The 15,317-nt window shown below is 56.2% G+C and overlaps 3 protein-coding genes across 4 annotated transcripts; 1 reads left to right on the forward strand and 2 right to left on the reverse strand.

Moving 5' to 3' along the window:
- Positions 1 to 1,847: 1,847 nt before the first annotated feature.
- On the reverse strand, positions 1,848 to 7,342 carry BTBD19 (BTB domain containing 19). The gene is made up of 8 exons (XM_027537458.1): positions 6,916 to 7,342; positions 5,419 to 5,632; positions 5,271 to 5,324; positions 3,684 to 3,743; positions 3,516 to 3,584; positions 3,311 to 3,442; positions 3,061 to 3,186; positions 1,848 to 2,942 (listed from the first exon to the last, which is right to left on the reverse strand). Exons 1-8 carry the CDS (start codon positions 6,999 to 7,001, stop codon positions 2,808 to 2,810), a joined length of 876 nt encoding a protein of 291 aa, XP_027393259.1. The 5' UTR covers positions 7,002 to 7,342; the 3' UTR covers positions 1,848 to 2,807.
- Positions 7,343 to 8,392: 1,050 nt separating this feature from the next.
- Positions 8,393 to 9,826, forward strand: TCTEX1D4 (Tctex1 domain containing 4). Of its 2 annotated transcripts, none has more exons than XM_027537460.1 (3): positions 8,393 to 8,481; positions 8,906 to 8,977; positions 9,081 to 9,826. In XM_027537460.1, exon 3 carries the CDS (start codon positions 9,092 to 9,094, stop codon positions 9,749 to 9,751), a length of 660 nt encoding a protein of 219 aa, XP_027393261.1. In that variant the 5' UTR covers positions 8,393 to 8,481; positions 8,906 to 8,977; positions 9,081 to 9,091; the 3' UTR covers positions 9,752 to 9,826. The 2 variants fall into 2 exon arrangements, with proteins under 2 accessions (XP_027393261.1, XP_027393260.1); XM_027537459.1 differs by having other exon boundaries at positions 8,443 to 8,533.
- Positions 9,765 to 15,135, reverse strand: PLK3 (polo like kinase 3). Its single transcript, XM_027537456.1, has 15 exons — positions 14,339 to 15,135; positions 14,095 to 14,202; positions 13,884 to 14,000; positions 13,620 to 13,749; positions 13,451 to 13,538; positions 12,571 to 12,666; positions 12,285 to 12,483; positions 12,046 to 12,172; positions 11,750 to 11,841; positions 11,417 to 11,510; positions 11,197 to 11,280; positions 10,941 to 11,103; positions 10,687 to 10,816; positions 10,385 to 10,498; positions 9,765 to 10,277 (listed from the first exon to the last, which is right to left on the reverse strand). Exons 1-15 carry the CDS (start codon positions 14,546 to 14,548, stop codon positions 10,086 to 10,088), a joined length of 1,944 nt encoding a protein of 647 aa, XP_027393257.1. The 5' UTR covers positions 14,549 to 15,135; the 3' UTR covers positions 9,765 to 10,085.
- Positions 15,136 to 15,317: the final 182 nt, after the last annotated feature.

The raw sequence follows: 15,317 nt of genomic DNA on the forward strand, positions 1-15,317 counted from the left end.
TGTGTCTTGTCCCTAGAGCTACATCCTCTTTAGGGGAAATCACCTAGGCCTGTGGATTTTAGTGAAAGTTGCTCAGTCGTGTCCAACTTTTTGTGACCCCGTGGACTGTAGCCCTCCAGGCTCCTCTGTCCATGGAATTCTCCAGGCAAGAATATTGGAGTGGGTTGCCTTTTTTTTCCCAGGGGGATCCTTCCCAACCAGAGATTGAATCCAGGTCCCCTGCATTGCAGGTGGCCCCTTTACCATCCGAACCACCAGGGAAGTGACTTTTAAGTGATTATCATCTCATACTCGGTGTACTCCAGATTCACAGCCATTAGCAGATCCCACCGACTCCATATTCATATTCATATGTGTGCTTCGTGCAAACACATTTTACCTCCTCAAATGTTACCAAGCTAAGAGCAAGGAAAACTTTTTCTCCCAATATTATCTTTTCTTTCAGCAAAAGGAATCATGCTCTGCTTGGTCTGCATTGTGCTTTGCTCACCAAAGACCATGGATTTTTTTTAAATATCACTGTAAGGACTATACCATAGTTAATTTAACCAGCCCTCTAAATTAAACCAGGCCTCCAGGACTTACAGCTTTTCTTCTTCAGTTTTCATTATCTAAGGTAGTATTAAGGGTAATCACATTTTCAGTCTTGAGAAATACAATAACAAATAACTTTTTAACCCATTTACAACATATTTTTATGTAAAATCCATGAGAAAGAAGAATAACTATTTTTTTTCCAAATAATCAACTAGGGACTTCCCTGGGGGTCCAGTGGTTAAGACTCCGCATTTCCACTGCAGGGGGCACCAGTTTAAATTAAAAGATCCCTGGTCAGGGATGCCGCAAGTCCAGAGGCACAGCCAAAATAAAGTCAGTCCCTAATTTCATATTTATAGTATCTTATTGGAATAAAATAATATTTAAATAAGAAAGCAAAGTCATCACTGAATATTTACAGAGCACTGATTATGTGTCAGGGACTGGGGAAGTAGAAATGAATTAGGCTCCACTCCTGGCCCCAGAGATCTTTCTTCAGGGAGATCTGGATCCTCAGGAAGACAAAATACACAACAAATGAAAGGAGAGCAGGAGAGCATGGGGAGTCCTCAATAACCAAGAGAGGAAATCCAGGGATAGAATGCCAGTGTATTTTTTTTTTTTTGGCTGCGCTGTGTCTTCATTGCTGTGCACGGGCTCTCTCTAGTTGCAGCAAGTGAGGGTTACTGTTCGTTGGGGTGTGCCATAGCTTCATTGCCATAGCTTCTTTTGTTGCAGAGCACAGGGTCTAGTGCTCAGGCTTCAGTAGTCACAGGATTGAGGCCTCTAGAGCCCAGGTTCAGTAGCTGGGGCCAACGGCCTTAGTTGCTCCAAAGCATGTGGAATATTCCCGGACCAGGGATAGAACTCGTTTCTCCTGCATTGGCAGGCAGATTCTTATCTACTGTGTCACCAGGGAAGTCTGAGGACCAGTGAATTTTTGCAAAGGTAGTTGTTGAGAGAAAATTTGCTAATGTTTGGAACCACCAGTATTTTGAGTGCTCTAAAAGTGAAACAGATTATATTTTGTCCAGAGGGCAGTGGGTAAATAGAGAAAATAAAGGGCGTAGGGCTGACAGTTTTAGACAGGTCAAAAGGCACTGTGGGAAATGGTTGGGGAGGAGGTCTCCACTGGAGTGAAGGCAAGAAGATTAATAAGAACCTGTGGCAGTAATTCCTGCCACAGATAGGACTGGTTGAACTGGGGTAAGAGAACTGAACCAACTGGAAAGATCTTGTAGGAAAGGAAAAATAATTTTCCCTCTATTCTCTGAGTTCTTGGCTGAGACCTTTGTAATGAGACAGCTTAACCAGAGAAACAAAAATGGAAGTTTATTAACATGTATATCTCACATACACATGGGAGATACCCAGGGAAAAATCAGTAACTCCCAGAGGTGGCTGAAAATACCTGCTTAAATACTTCCTTCAGCTAATGACGAAAGAAAAGTGAGGAGGCCAGATATGGGAAAGCCGTCAGGAAAAAGCACCGAAAGCAAGGTTTATTAAGCAAATCTTAGTTATTTCACAGGAAGTCTCCTGTAAATTAGTCATCCTTCTGTACAAAGAGGGCGACACCCTTACCAATGTAGATTTAGTTTATAAAAATTTCCCCTACAAAAGGGTAACTTTTCTGTTTTCAAAACGTCTACTTTTTCTCAAAATAATCAGCTTAAAACAACCCTATGCCAAAACAGCATATTTTGGGGTGGCATATTCTGCTTTCAGTCTCTTAAGAAATAGAAGCCATGGGAGGCAAATGTGAAGAATAAAGCTAGGATGACATCTAGGTTTCTGGCTTTGGCACCCATGGAGATGAGAAACACGATGGGGGCAGAACTGGGGAAAGATGAGGGACAAGCACAATTTTGGATCGAGTCTTAAGTGTCTGTGGGACATATGGAGAGAGATCGCCAGGAGCCAGGTCTGGAGTTAAAGAGGGGGCTGAGTTGAAAAGATACGTGGGAATTACAGGAGTAAAGGAGGCGGGCGGTAGTGCTCAGAGACAGGCTGTAGAGCCAGAGCACGCGGGCACAGAAACTGCTTTCGGGCTTTGCGCAGGGTTGGAGCCAAGGCTCAGCGGAAGAGCGCGGCGTTCAGGCCCGCCCACCGACGGAACCTCACCCATAGCGCCTGCGTTTGGCACACACTGGTCCTTCCCGCCCCGACTTGCGAAGCATTCTGGGAGCGGAAGCCCGCTTTGAGCGCCGAGCGTGTTGGGAGGTGCAGTTTAAGAGAGGCGCAGAATGCTTCGCAAGTCATGGCACTGGTCACTTAAAGGGCAGATCCAAAAAGCGATGATGCTCCCGGGGCAGAGTGCCCCTCCGGCGGCGGCACGGGGTGCCCCGGGCCGCATCCCCTCTCCGCAGAGCATGACACTTCCACGCCTCCACGATCTGTTCCACCTGCAAGGGATGCGAATCACCGAGGAGTCCCGCAGTGCCCACCTTACCCCGCAGACCCTGGACCACGCCCCACTCGCCTCCCCCAGCACGATCCGAGACGTGTTCCCCGCGTCCGCACCGGGATGAGCGGCTCCCGCCGGTTCTGTTCTTCCAGGGCGCTCAGCTCTGCCGGAGCCAGCAAGGCCAGTCTCAGCTCCCGCACCACCGGGGCCGCCACCTCGGCCACAGGCCGCTCTAGCACCGCCTGCGGACGTCAGCACTGAACCTGAGCGGGCGGGGGCACCTGCCCAACCGCCTGCTCTCCTGGTTCCTGCAGCTAGAGCCTCTTTCAGCACCCCTACCTCCCACTCCCTTCAGCCCCTGCTCACCGCGCCCACGCGCGCCCAACTCCGGGCTGCCAGGACCAGCTCGGCCTCGTCCACACACAGCTTGTCGCTACGCAGCAGGGGCAGCAACGCGGGCGCGGACAGCTCCAGGAAACCACGGGTCCGGAGGGTCTCCTATGGGTCCGCGATTGGGTCAGGGAGGAGCAGAACAAGGGGTATGGGCTGGGGAGTATGCAGTGGGGAGTACCTGGCTGTGGGCCTCAATGAAAGCCACACAACGCTCCTGCAGCTGTCCCAGGCCAAAGGTTACAGCAACCTGAGAGCAGAATGAAGGAGGTCAGGTTGGACATGGAGAGGCCGGGCAGCCCGGCCCTCCACACCGGAACCTCCTGCAAGCCTGTCCAGCAACACCCACCTGCAGGGCCTCGCAAACCAGCTCCACGTCCAGTGCCTTCACCACAAACTCCAGGCACAGCTGGGAACAGAAACGAAGGTGGGCTGTGCCCAGATGTCCCTGTTCCAAGGCCCCAGCCCCAGGCCAGAAACAGTGAACAGCCTTGGAGCAGTGAGCCACCCAGGCTACTAGCAGCCCCAGGCCTACGCAGACCTCCCAGGCCAAGGGAGGCGGGGAATCACAAGGCCTGAGACTAGGAATAGCAAAGCCAAGCCCAGCAGCCCACCTTTTAGTACATTCCTCACTAATCAGACTAGATAAGAGCCATGTGAAAATTCCACTCTCCTTTTCTTTCAAGACACTTAACTTTTTCCACACTTTTCTCTGAATTCAAAGATACTATTTTAACCAGAAACTTGAATTCATCTGTGATATCTCCCTCTCACCCCGACTTCCAGAAAAGCCCTGGGTAATGCCAGTTCACAGGGTCAAACCAGCCAATCCTAAAGGGAATCAACCCTGAATATTCACTGGAAGGACTGATGTCAAAGCCAAAACTCCAATACTTTGGCCACCTGATGTATAGAACAGACTCACTGGAAAAGACCCTGATGCTGGGAAAGATTGAGGGCAGGAGGAGAAGGGGGAGACTGAGGATGAGATGGTTGGATGGCATCAGTGACTCAATGGACATGAGTTTGAGCAAGCTCGGAGATAATGAAGGACAGGGCCATCTGCTGTGCTGCAGTCCATGGCGTTGCAAAGAGTCAGACATGACTGAGCCACTGAACAACAACACCGGTTGCTAGTGCAACCTCAGTTTCTACAGCAACTGACCTGTGAACAGTGCCAGTTCCACTTCTCTCAAAGGCAGGCATTTCTCTCCTGGGCAACCACTGCCACCCCTGTCCCTATGGGACTGGTGAGCCCTTCCCATGGCTCCCAATCCCTTCTCTTCTTAGCTTCCAAATCCTCACTACCTGAAACCTCCACTGAAACTCCACTGCCCTCTGGGTAAAGGAAGTCCAAATTCTTGAAGGTCCTACAGGAACCAGCTCCTGGCACCCTCTCCAATCTCATTTCTTCCTCTCTTCCTTTCACACTCTTAGTCCTCTTAGTCTAGCTACACTAGATGTCTCACCAGTTCTTTTTGTGCCTCTGTGACTAGAATACCATCTTTCCTCTCCCCGCTGAATAAAAATCTTACCTATTCTACCCGATGCAACACAAATGTTTCCTTCTCCAGGAAGTATTCCCCTCTTCTCCTTCGTGGTGAGACTAGAGAGACTCTCTGTACAGTCTCAGCACCATATGCCCTTCTCTGTCCACTTCTTATGCCACTGGGTTAAGCGTTTTTCTTGTGCCTGTCTCTCTTTGAAGAACAGGGATCAAGGCTAGCTTATCCTGGTATCTACACCCCCATATGCCCCCACAGGGCACACATATCCTTTTGCGCATAGGCATGCATCAATGCCTGTTTATATAGAGATACCCATACTTCTTTCTGTATTGGTGCACATTCCTCTCCACGTTAGCGGGTGTGTGAGGCAGGGTGTGAACCGCGCCCATAAGAGACAGGGGAAAGGAGACGGCTGCCCATGAACCCACCTCTCGAAGTTCCTCCAGCCCATACTCCACAGCCGCTGTCAACACCTCAAGCACCTGCAGAGTGAGTGGTTGGCATGGTAGAAGAGAGTCTTCCTGCCCCTCAGCCACCCAGAACTTGCCCACCCAGACCCTTGCCCAGTGGGCTCACAGAGTGGCGTTGCAGCTTGGCACTGTTGGTATACAGAAACTCCAGCACTGCCAGGAAGGCCTCAGCTGGCACGGTACTCAGCACCACAGGGCTAGGCACCCCAGGGCCTGGCTCTGAGCTCAGAAGTCGCTGGAAGAAGTTGCATCTACACGCCAGCAAGCACCGGTGGGCAAACACCTCCTGCCGTTCTTGACCAACCACAAAGCGAACATCACTGTGGGAGAGAAGGGCAGAGCGCCAGAAAGAAGAGGCTAGAGTCTCTGTGTAACTCTAGACTTTGCCTTTGCCCTCTCTGGGCCTCCGTTTCCTTATCTGCCATATAAGAGGCAGTCCCTCTAGCAAAAGGTCTGGGTCACACAGGCCGGGTTCTAAACACAGCTCCAGCTAGGCAAGAGAAGCCTAGGGAAGAGATTTCTGACCTACTGCCTCTCAGGTTTCTCATCCCTGAAATGAGATGCTCATCCCAAACCCTAGGGTGGCTAACATTAGGTGGCTATGTTTGATCACTGAGGGGGCACCAGGGCTGAAACAAGATCAATCCCAATGTCCCTCTCCTCCCCAGCCTGTGACTCTGGTGAAGGGAAACTCTTTTTGGCTTCTCCAGACTGCAAACTCAGCCTTTTCAGCCTCCTCCAGACAGGAGGGGGGAGGAGGAGGGTGTGGAGGGCACTGACTGCAAACAGACACGTCAGTGATGCACTATCATGGGGCCAGACCACATTTTCCATTTTCATGATCACTTCCGGCCCCAGCTGCTGGGCCTCTGAACAGCACAGTGGGTAAGGGACAGATGATGAAGCCTGAGCTTCCTGGAGCCTTCTAGGCTCACATCCAAGGCCTGGGGGGCAGGTGGGCGGTGGGGCCGGGGGGGCGGTCCACTGCTCAGACCAGACTGTGACGCCCAAAGCAGTAGGGTTACAGAAATCGCCAACCTGTGGGAGGACCCCAGCTCTGAAGCGGTGGAGACAGAAAGCTGCATTCTGGTTCCTCTGACCGGCCCTGCCCCTGTACTTGGTCCCCGGTTAGAGACACTACAGGCAGTGAGCCCCAGGCAGTGCGCTTGAACTACTTCCTGTCTGTGACTCTGGCTCAATCTCTTGAGCTTTGTTCCCCTTATAAGTCCCCAGTTCCCAGAATAGGATTGTCTGCTCCTCTGCCTCCCCAGGGAGGCACTCAAGTTACACTCCATTTCTCAGGATCCAGAGGGCAGAGGGCTTTTCTCTGCCAGGAGCCCAAGATCCAAAAAAGGAAGGCCTTTCCCTGAAGTCACATAGCTGCTCTGAGCACTAGTCCCCACTACCCCCACCTCTGGCTCTCAGGCTATCACAGATACTGCGTGATCAGTAGCCATCCTCTACACTCCACTTCCCCAGGCTGAGTTCACCCGGGAGGAGGGTCAAGTCCTAATTCTCCACTTCCTCTGTACTCAGATTCCTCAGAGTCATGGGTCCCAGCAGAGCCAGTTAGGGAAAACCCACAGACAGGTGCCCCTCTCACCTGTATAAGGGGTTGTTGACGAGGCTCCGGAGTGCTGTGGAAAAAGGCGCGGCCTCCCCATGCACAACCAGTCCTGGGGTCTCCATGTGTGGGGCAGGGAACTAAGCAGGAGGAACAGCCTAGGAGGCTTGTTACGTGTGGGAGAGACAGTACATGGAAGGAGCAGGAGGCCTGGCTGAGCCCTAGAGCTGGTGAAGAGCTAGAAAGGCCTGAGAGGGAGGGGTAAGAGATCCAGAGGCCTGTTTGCTGAGAAGCTAAAGTTTAGGAATGAGGCAGGAGAGGCCCAGAAGGCATCAGCGGCCAGTGGAAGAGGCTAGAGGCTTGGGGACTCAGGGAGGGGACCGAGAGAGGCCGAGGTGGAGCAGACTGGACTGGGGAGGAGAGGCTGGCTGCGGATGAGGCCCCAGCTGGGAGCCTGCCCAGGCAGCGCTGGGGTGGGAAGCCTGTGGGTTTCCACGGAAACTAGAGCCCGGCCAGAGAGGAGGCCCCGCCCAGCTCCCACAGGCCCAGGGAAAACTTCAGCCCTAGAGGGGCCCTAAGCAGAGTTGGAGGGTCTTAGCATCCTGGCCCTTGCCTGTCCAGGGTTCAGAGTTCAAATTTCCTGCCCCTCTCTCCCCTCCCCCTACAAGCATACAGGTTAAGCAGACCTGAAGAACTCCCATTAACAGGGAAAGTCCTTGTCCCCGTGGACCATTTTCAGGGTCCAGAGCTGGCTTGTTTGGGAGGTGGCAGTCCTGGGCCTCCCAGAGAGGGGTCAAGTGAGGAGGTGTCAACACTGACAGAGGCATCATGGTCTCTGGTGTCCCTGAAGTGCAACCACAGTGCGGGTTGGGGCAGTCTGGGCACTAGGGCACACAAGGTGTGGACAGCGGGGGCTAGGGCCAGGACACTTAAAAGTTAGGTCAGCAGGATTCACTGAGGAGTGAAGTCATCACTGTTGCATCAGATCTGAGTTCCAATGGGTCTACCTTCCCCCTCCCCCAGCCCAGAACTGAGGAAGTCATCCAAGCCCCACCCTAGCTGTATACAAGGAACGGAAATGTTTGTCCTAATTGAGGCTGATGGGGAGACGATAGGCCCATGACGTGCTCCTTCCTGTAGGCCCGGATCCTGATTCCTGAGCAGCCACCCCAGCAGCCTCAGGGTTTCCCCATATCCCAGGCCTCTGCAACTTGCTCACAAGTAGAGAGCCAGCCTTCATAAGGGGAGAAATGGACAGTGGCTCAAGAGCCCTGGGGTAGGGGGACACCTTTCTGACCAGAGCCCCCTCTACATCTGCCCCTTCACTCACACTTGTATGCCCTTAGGCTCTAACCCCCTGTTGATCCCCCTCCCCTGAGGACTCAGCCACCCGGCATTCAACACATGCTTACAGTAACACTCCCAGGTTAAGCTGGAGCCAGGACTGGTGAGAGGGAACCAGGAAGAGGAGTGAGTGCTTGCCCAGCAACCCGGGGCAACTCCACAACACAGGCAAGGGGCCCTTACCCTCCTACCTGCCGGTCAGGCCAGCCGGGCAAGGACTGTTAGGAGAGCACCTGGAGGACACAGCTGCAGGTGGCTCAGGTGCCTAAGGAGTTTGGGGCAGAGGGCAGCCCTCCCAGAACTGACTCTGGAGGTAGGGCCGGAAGCCAAAAACAGGCTGGAAGGACCATCCTGAGTCACTAGCCCCAGGCTCTGCCAGACACCCTAAGAGCAGGGAGGGGGTGGAGGATGGCTGGATTCAAGACTCAAGGGGGCTAGAAGGATCTGTGGGCTGAAGGAGCTGGATCTGTCTGTCCCTCCCTCTGGTTAGGGGGTGGAGGCGCCACTGTCTAGGCGCAGGCAGAGGGCAGATACATCCGTTTCTGCTGGTGAGTCAGATGGAGGGGAGGGGTACTTGGAGCTCATTTTTCTAACGTCCATAGTGCTCAGGTGAAGTGGAGCTCAGGGGGTAGGGAGAGAGAGATGATACTCTGAGCAGCGTCCATTCCCTTGTTGTCCCTAACAGCCCTTAACGCTCTAAGCACCCAGGAATCCACGCAGCTGGGAACTATTTGATTCACCGGTCCGAAAAACACAGGTAAGGAGGGATTAGAGGGTAAAAACTCATCACTAAGTAAGAGACTAGATGGTGTACAAAGACAGCTAGTGAGGGCCACCCCATCCAAGTGTGGGTCTTCCAGCCGGCAGGTCCATGGCTGGCAGGCCTGTGGCCCCCGGACGCCAGGAGGAGGAGGAGGCCAAAGATCATGGGCTGAAACTATCAGCAGCGCGGCCTCTAGGCCACCTGCCCAGCATTGATGGAACCCGACCAGCTGGCCTGGGCCCGGCCTCCCGCCGTGGCTCCGTGCTAGGTCCGGTCTTGTCCTTTTCACGCCGCAACTCACTGGCTGGGCCAAGTGCAGGCCCTGGGGGTCGACGCCCATCCCTGGGCCCCGTGCCCCCTCTAGGCTCGCGAGTCAGCTTCTCTGGCTTGCCCCTGGCACCCGCCCGCCGGATGGCACCCTCGTACCGCACGGAGCCAGCGCCGGGGGAGCGCTGGGAGACTGCGCGCGCACAGCAGGCCCTGGAGGCAGCGTTGGCCGAGGGACTGCGGGACGCATGCTACTCAGGCGCGGAGGCCGGGCGGCTGGCGCAGGAGCTGTGCGAGCTGGTGCGCAGGCGCCTGCGCGAGCTCAGCCCGCCGCGCTACAAGCTGGTGTGCAGCGTGGTGCTGGGGCAGCGCGCGGGCCAGGGCGTCCGCGTGGTCAGCCGCGCGCTCTGGGACGCCGCGTGCGACGGGTTGGCCTCGGCTGCCGTCACCAACGCCTCGCTCTTCGCCGTGGCCACGGTCCACGGACTCTACTGCGAGTGAGGAGGCCCTCGAGTTCTGCAAAAACGGTTTATTATCCCAGAAGGAGGCCCTTCGTGGGGCTCACATCCCAATAAATAAATGTCAATAAATAAAAGTGGTCCATAAATAACGCCCCCTAGTGGGGGGCTAAGGCTCAGGCTTTTCTTGGAGAAGGGGTGGGAGGCCGCCTCCAACCCCAGTAAAGCTGGTCCCTGATTCCCTGGGGGATTCGGCCCGGAGCCCCCAGTGAGGCACCAAAGGAACAGGGAGGGCCACAAAGGCGAGGGCCAGAGCCTGAGAGGCACAGACCTCAGGCCTGAGGGCTTGAGAGGTGGCCGGGCCTGCAGACTCTGGCCTAGACCGGGCAGCGGTCCCGGAGCAGGCGCAGAGCATAGTGAAGCCGCTGCCGCAGATCTGGGGAGCAGCCCAGCTGCTGAAGGTGGGAAGCGAGGTAAGTACAAGCACTGCGATTGCGGGCCACGAAAGTCACAAGGAGGGGCTCCCAGCCACTGAGGATCAGCTTGGTGTGGTCTCCGTAGAAGTTCACCTGTGCACAGGAGGGCGGCACTGATCAGGGCCTAGGGCCCACATCGTTTCCTCCCCAGCACCCTGGACCTCCCAGTCCTCACCCCCAACTCCAGGCGGAGCTCTTACCTGAATGGTGCCATCACTAAAGAGCATGAGTAGGGCCTGATCGGTCTTGACCCACTGCAGTAGGAGTGGGGGCACAGGCACCTCCACCTCTTCCACACTGGGCAGATCTCCACCCTGGGAACAGGGGCCAGTCACTTGTCTGACACCAGTCAGTCCTCTCCCTATTCATGTCTCCTTTAGAGGGTCAGCTTCTAGCTTCAACACCCACCCCACTGTCCACCTACCCCCAAAGGGGACTAGGAGGGGATCAGGATGTGTTAGTCCTGAATGTACCACCCCCACCCCAGACCCAGTCCACAAACCTTCATGAGGCGCTGCTCCATGTAGGAGGCGAAATACTTCAGGACACCCAGCTGAGGCTGCAGAGCCCGAGGCACGGCACCCACAGAGAAGGAGAAGTGCTTAGTGCTGGTGGGGTTGTAGTGCACAGTCCTGGAGGAAGCAGACAGACCCCCTCCTCAGAGACTGCAGGACCAGGAGCCCAGGAACACACACCAAGTTGCAGCACCGCTGAGTACAGAGGCCTGGATACAAGGCACCCCATGATAGCACTTACTTTCTGTTGGCCGACAGGGCCATGTGTGTGCCGTTGTTGAAGAGCACAGCCACACGGCGGCTGGACAGTTGATACCCAAAGCCAAACTTGTTGGAGTAGTCAACCCACTTGCTGACCCACACCAGAGGTTCTGGTTGTGCCAGGGGAGCTGGGTTCTGTTCAGCTGTCATAGAAGAGGTAGGAATGAGGACTTGTTCCTGGCTTCCCAGTAAAAGGACTCCCACCACCATTCACACATGCCAGGCCCCAGCCTCACCTGGGGGCATGAAGGCCAGGCAGTTTCTCAGAGCACAGAGGGCTGACTCCACCACTGTGGCCACAGTCAGACCTTCTTCAAACCCTAAAGGGAACAGGGCACTGAGAATTAGGCAATAATCCCACAAGCCCTAGACAATGACTCTCCACCCACCCCTTCCCTCAGGGCTTGGACTCAGCCCCCGCAACCTTGAGCACCCGTCACCCTCCTGGTGGCTCACCATCTCCACTGCTTGCCAGCGTCCCACGGGGTGAACTGTCTTCAGGTGCTGTCTCTACCAGGCTGAGGGGGGCTGGACCTGAAGCTGCTGGAGCCTGGAGAGTTGGGTAGGGGAAAGGAGTGAGACAGGCCCCGAAATCCAGATCCTTGAGAGTCCATGGCTCGCCCTGCCCTGGCACCCCGGGCACCCCAGGTCACCCTGCCTGACCGATGAGACACAGCCAATTAGGCCACCACGAGGCTAAATGCTTCACCAGCCTCTTTTATCCCAGGCTTCCTGCAGCTGCGAGGGTGGGGGTGAGTCAGGGGAACACCATCCACGTAAGCACCTCACCTCGGGCCTGGCATCCTGATGGCCGATGGACGTCCGAGTGAGGCCATTCACCAAACAGGAGACCTCGTCCCGCTCCTCCGGACGGTTCTTATCTGGGTGGGGGGAGATAGAACCCTCAGAATCCTGCCCAGACCCCCTGCTTCCCGAAGAGATGACACAGTTAGGTGTAGACAAGTGCCTGTGTAATGCATGCTATCCCCAGGGGTCCCCAGGGACCCTACACTCACACCCCCACATGTATGTGACAAGCCCCCTGCTGCTCTGTACCCTCAAATCCACTGATGTCTCGGACTTACTCTTATTCTTCTTTCTCCCAAAGAGGCTCTTGGTAACTTTGACAAACAGAATCCTAGCTGGGTTAAGGGGTGTCAGGTCTGGGACTGTCACACAGCTGCTGACAGGGAGCCGGTCCGGGGTGTAGCCCTGAGGAGAGAAAGCATGTGAGCAGAGAAGAGCAGCCCAGGGGTCCTGTCACCTGCTCCCAATTCAATCTCTGGGGAATCTGCAGACTGGCTGTGTCTGGGGCGCCACAAACCTTGGTAAAGAAGTCGTGGCGCAGGATCTGGTCAATTGAGGGGCGGTCTTGGGGTGAAGCTCGAAGGATGGCGGCCAGGAGCTGCCGGGCAGGCAATGAGAGGCTGGCAGGCAGCGTGTAGTGAACCTGCTTGATGCAGCGGTACGTCTCCTTCAGGTCAACGGTCTCAAAGGGGGGACTCCCACATAGCAGCGTGTACCTGTGGGGCAGAGAAAAGGTGGTCAGGAGTGAAGTGGAACATAGGCCTCCCAGGCACCCTCTGTGTACACATCACCCTGGCACTCACATGACACAGCCCAGGGACCACACATCTGCCTCCGGGCCGTGGCCCTGTCTCTGCAGCACTTCTGGGGCCACATAGTTGGGGGTACCACAGATGGTCCTGACAGGGGATAGGGAGGAGGAGAGGGCAAGGTTCAGAGGCAGCCTGCCTGGCCCCTCATCCCTGCCCCCACTGAGAGTCCAGACAAAGCAGCTGCCTGTCACCAAAGGCCAGAGAACTCCTGTTTGTTCTGAGACAATGGAGCCGGGGATGGCAGCTGAGTCCCTGCCCACCCGCCTGGCCCAGCTGCTCAGCGACTCTGCAGGACTGGGGAGTTCCTGACCCCTAACCCAGCCCCTCCTCCAGGTCAACAGAGGGTACATCACTGATGCCTTCCTCCTTCCCCTACTCCCACCACAGGCGGTCACCTCCTGTGGTCTGTGCTGTACACACTAACATCAACTGTCACACCCCCCATGAACACTACTGCCACACATGCTGTGTTACACTCCCAGTCCTCATGGCCACAGCAGGGTTTTCTGACACAGAGTGTCATGTCCACCATCTCCACACTCAGTCTGTCTCACACACACACTGCTTATGTCACCATCCACACTCACACGCAGGACTGGTCATACCTTCAAGAATCCTTACACCCCATCCATCTTAAGGACTCAGACACCCATAGGACCAGCAGCCTCTCCACCATTCCCAGGAACCAAGGCTGCCACCGCCACGTTCACACACACACACACACACCCACACACACCACCCTCCCATCAATCACACGGTCACATCAGGCAATCATCGTGCCTCCTACAGATATATACTCAGTGTCTGTCACTCACGTCATCTGTGTCACACAGACTGTGGCCATCCCCCCCGCCCCCACCCAAACACTCACTTCTTCCTATGCTCTGGGGGCTCCAACCGGGTTGCCAGTCCAAAATCCCCCATCTTCAGTTCCATGTTTTCAGTGATAAAAAAATTTCCTGAACAGGGGCGGAGAAATGTGTCAGACGCCTTTTTCTCTGCCTCCCCAGCCCCCCATCCTGTTGGCCCAGGAGTCTCACCTAGCTTGAGGTCCCGGTGCAAGATGCCCCGCTGGTGCAAGTACTTGAGTCCGGAAAGGATCTGCCGAAGGTAGTAGCGCACCTCTGGCTCCAACAGGGTGTGCCGGGCCTTCCAGATGTGGGCCAGGGACTGCAGAGAGCGGCGGCCTCAGCCCCTCGTCCGCCCTCCCCGACCCTCCCTCCGTGTGCTCGCCGAGGAAGAACAGGGCTCCAACTTTGGATCTTAAGGTCCCTACTCCCTCCCCTACCTCTACCATCCCTCACCTTTCGGCTGCAGAGCTCCAGGAAAATGTATATGTTGTCAGCATCCTCAAAGTGGTGCGAGAAACGCACGATGTGGCGGTGCTGCAGGCCGCGGTGCAGCTCAATCTCGTTTAGGATCTGCAGTGGCGGCGGGGGGTTACCATCCGTCAAGGGCTCCCTCGTCACCGTTCCCACCCCACCCGTCGCCCGTTGGGCCTGGGCCCTGGCTCACCTTCTCACGCTGATGCGGCTTGGTAATGCGGCTCTGCGAGATGACTTTGACCGCGTAGGCATTGCCGGTCTCTGTGTCAGTGGCCTCGTAGCAGCGGGCAAAGCCCCCCTATAAGGAGAAGGCATCAGGCAGGTCTGGCCCGCAGACGTCCCCATGCCGAGGCCAAACGGCCCCGCCCCGCTCCACGAGGGCAAAGAATTCGGCAGGGCTCCCCTACCCTCGCTGGCACCACTCCTCAGCTCACCTTGCCCAACAGGCGGCCTTTGAAGTAGGTGCGGCCGCTCCGCGGGTCGGTGATGAGGCGCCCAGGGTCCGGTGCCGGAGTCTCGGCCAGCACCTCTGGCTCAGATCCAGGCTTGGGACTTCCAGGCGGCCCGGGTCCGGCCGGGGGCGCTGGCGGGGCGGCCGCACGAGGGAAGGGTCGCGGGGACAATAAGCCGGCCGCGGGCTCCATGCGGGCGGTGCGGCGCAGCGCCGGCCAGGCTAATTTCTGGGTTCCGCCAGGCCCAGACGGCGCGAGGCGCTGCCAGGATTTGCTACGCCGCGCTCGCGCCCCAGGGAGCCCAGCGTTTTTATCAATGAACGCCTGCCCCCTCCCCGGCGTCTCATCATTAAGAGCCCGCCCCCTTCATGCGAGTCACCGAGAAGCCACGCCCCTCATCAGGCCTTACGTCAAGAAGAAGCTCCTCCTCCCACCCGCGCACCCAGAGGCTAAGCCTACTGCTCCCGCCTTCAAGACGCAGCCATACTGCTAGTCACCATGTGGGTGGCCATCAGGATGTAAGAGCCAGATTTGTCCCTGCCCTCCTACCTCGTCCTGGTGACTGAGAGTCCCTCTAATGGGGGTCCTTTCGCCCCCCATCCTTGGGGGCTTATGCTGAAGTCCGAGGGTGCCTGGGCGTATGGGGAGTCTCCTCAGCAACTAGATGGACCACCATTCCAACCTGGAGGGCAGAAGCAGGGACGCCGCTCACTTTTGCCCGAGTTGGTCACCTACCCTTTAAGTGCGCGAGAATTTGCGTTCGTCCCACGCTCTTGGCCAGAGACCGCAGGTCCAGGCCAGTGCTGCCCCCTTTAGGGGCTGAGAGGAATTGCATACTCGCAGCTGGGCTTGCCTGGAGTGGGGAGTGTGGGTGGAAGCCTGAGCTCCTATGCTGAGTCTTGAGATCAAACAGCCAGGCATTCAAGGCTTTTGTAACGGGCTAGGTCACATCTTCTGCTAC

Source organism: Bos indicus x Bos taurus, chromosome 3 (assembly GCF_003369695.1).
Source record: "Bos indicus x Bos taurus breed Angus x Brahman F1 hybrid chromosome 3, Bos_hybrid_MaternalHap_v2.0, whole genome shotgun sequence".
In the NCBI taxonomy this organism is placed as follows: Eukaryota; Metazoa; Chordata; class Mammalia; order Artiodactyla; family Bovidae; genus Bos; species Bos indicus x Bos taurus.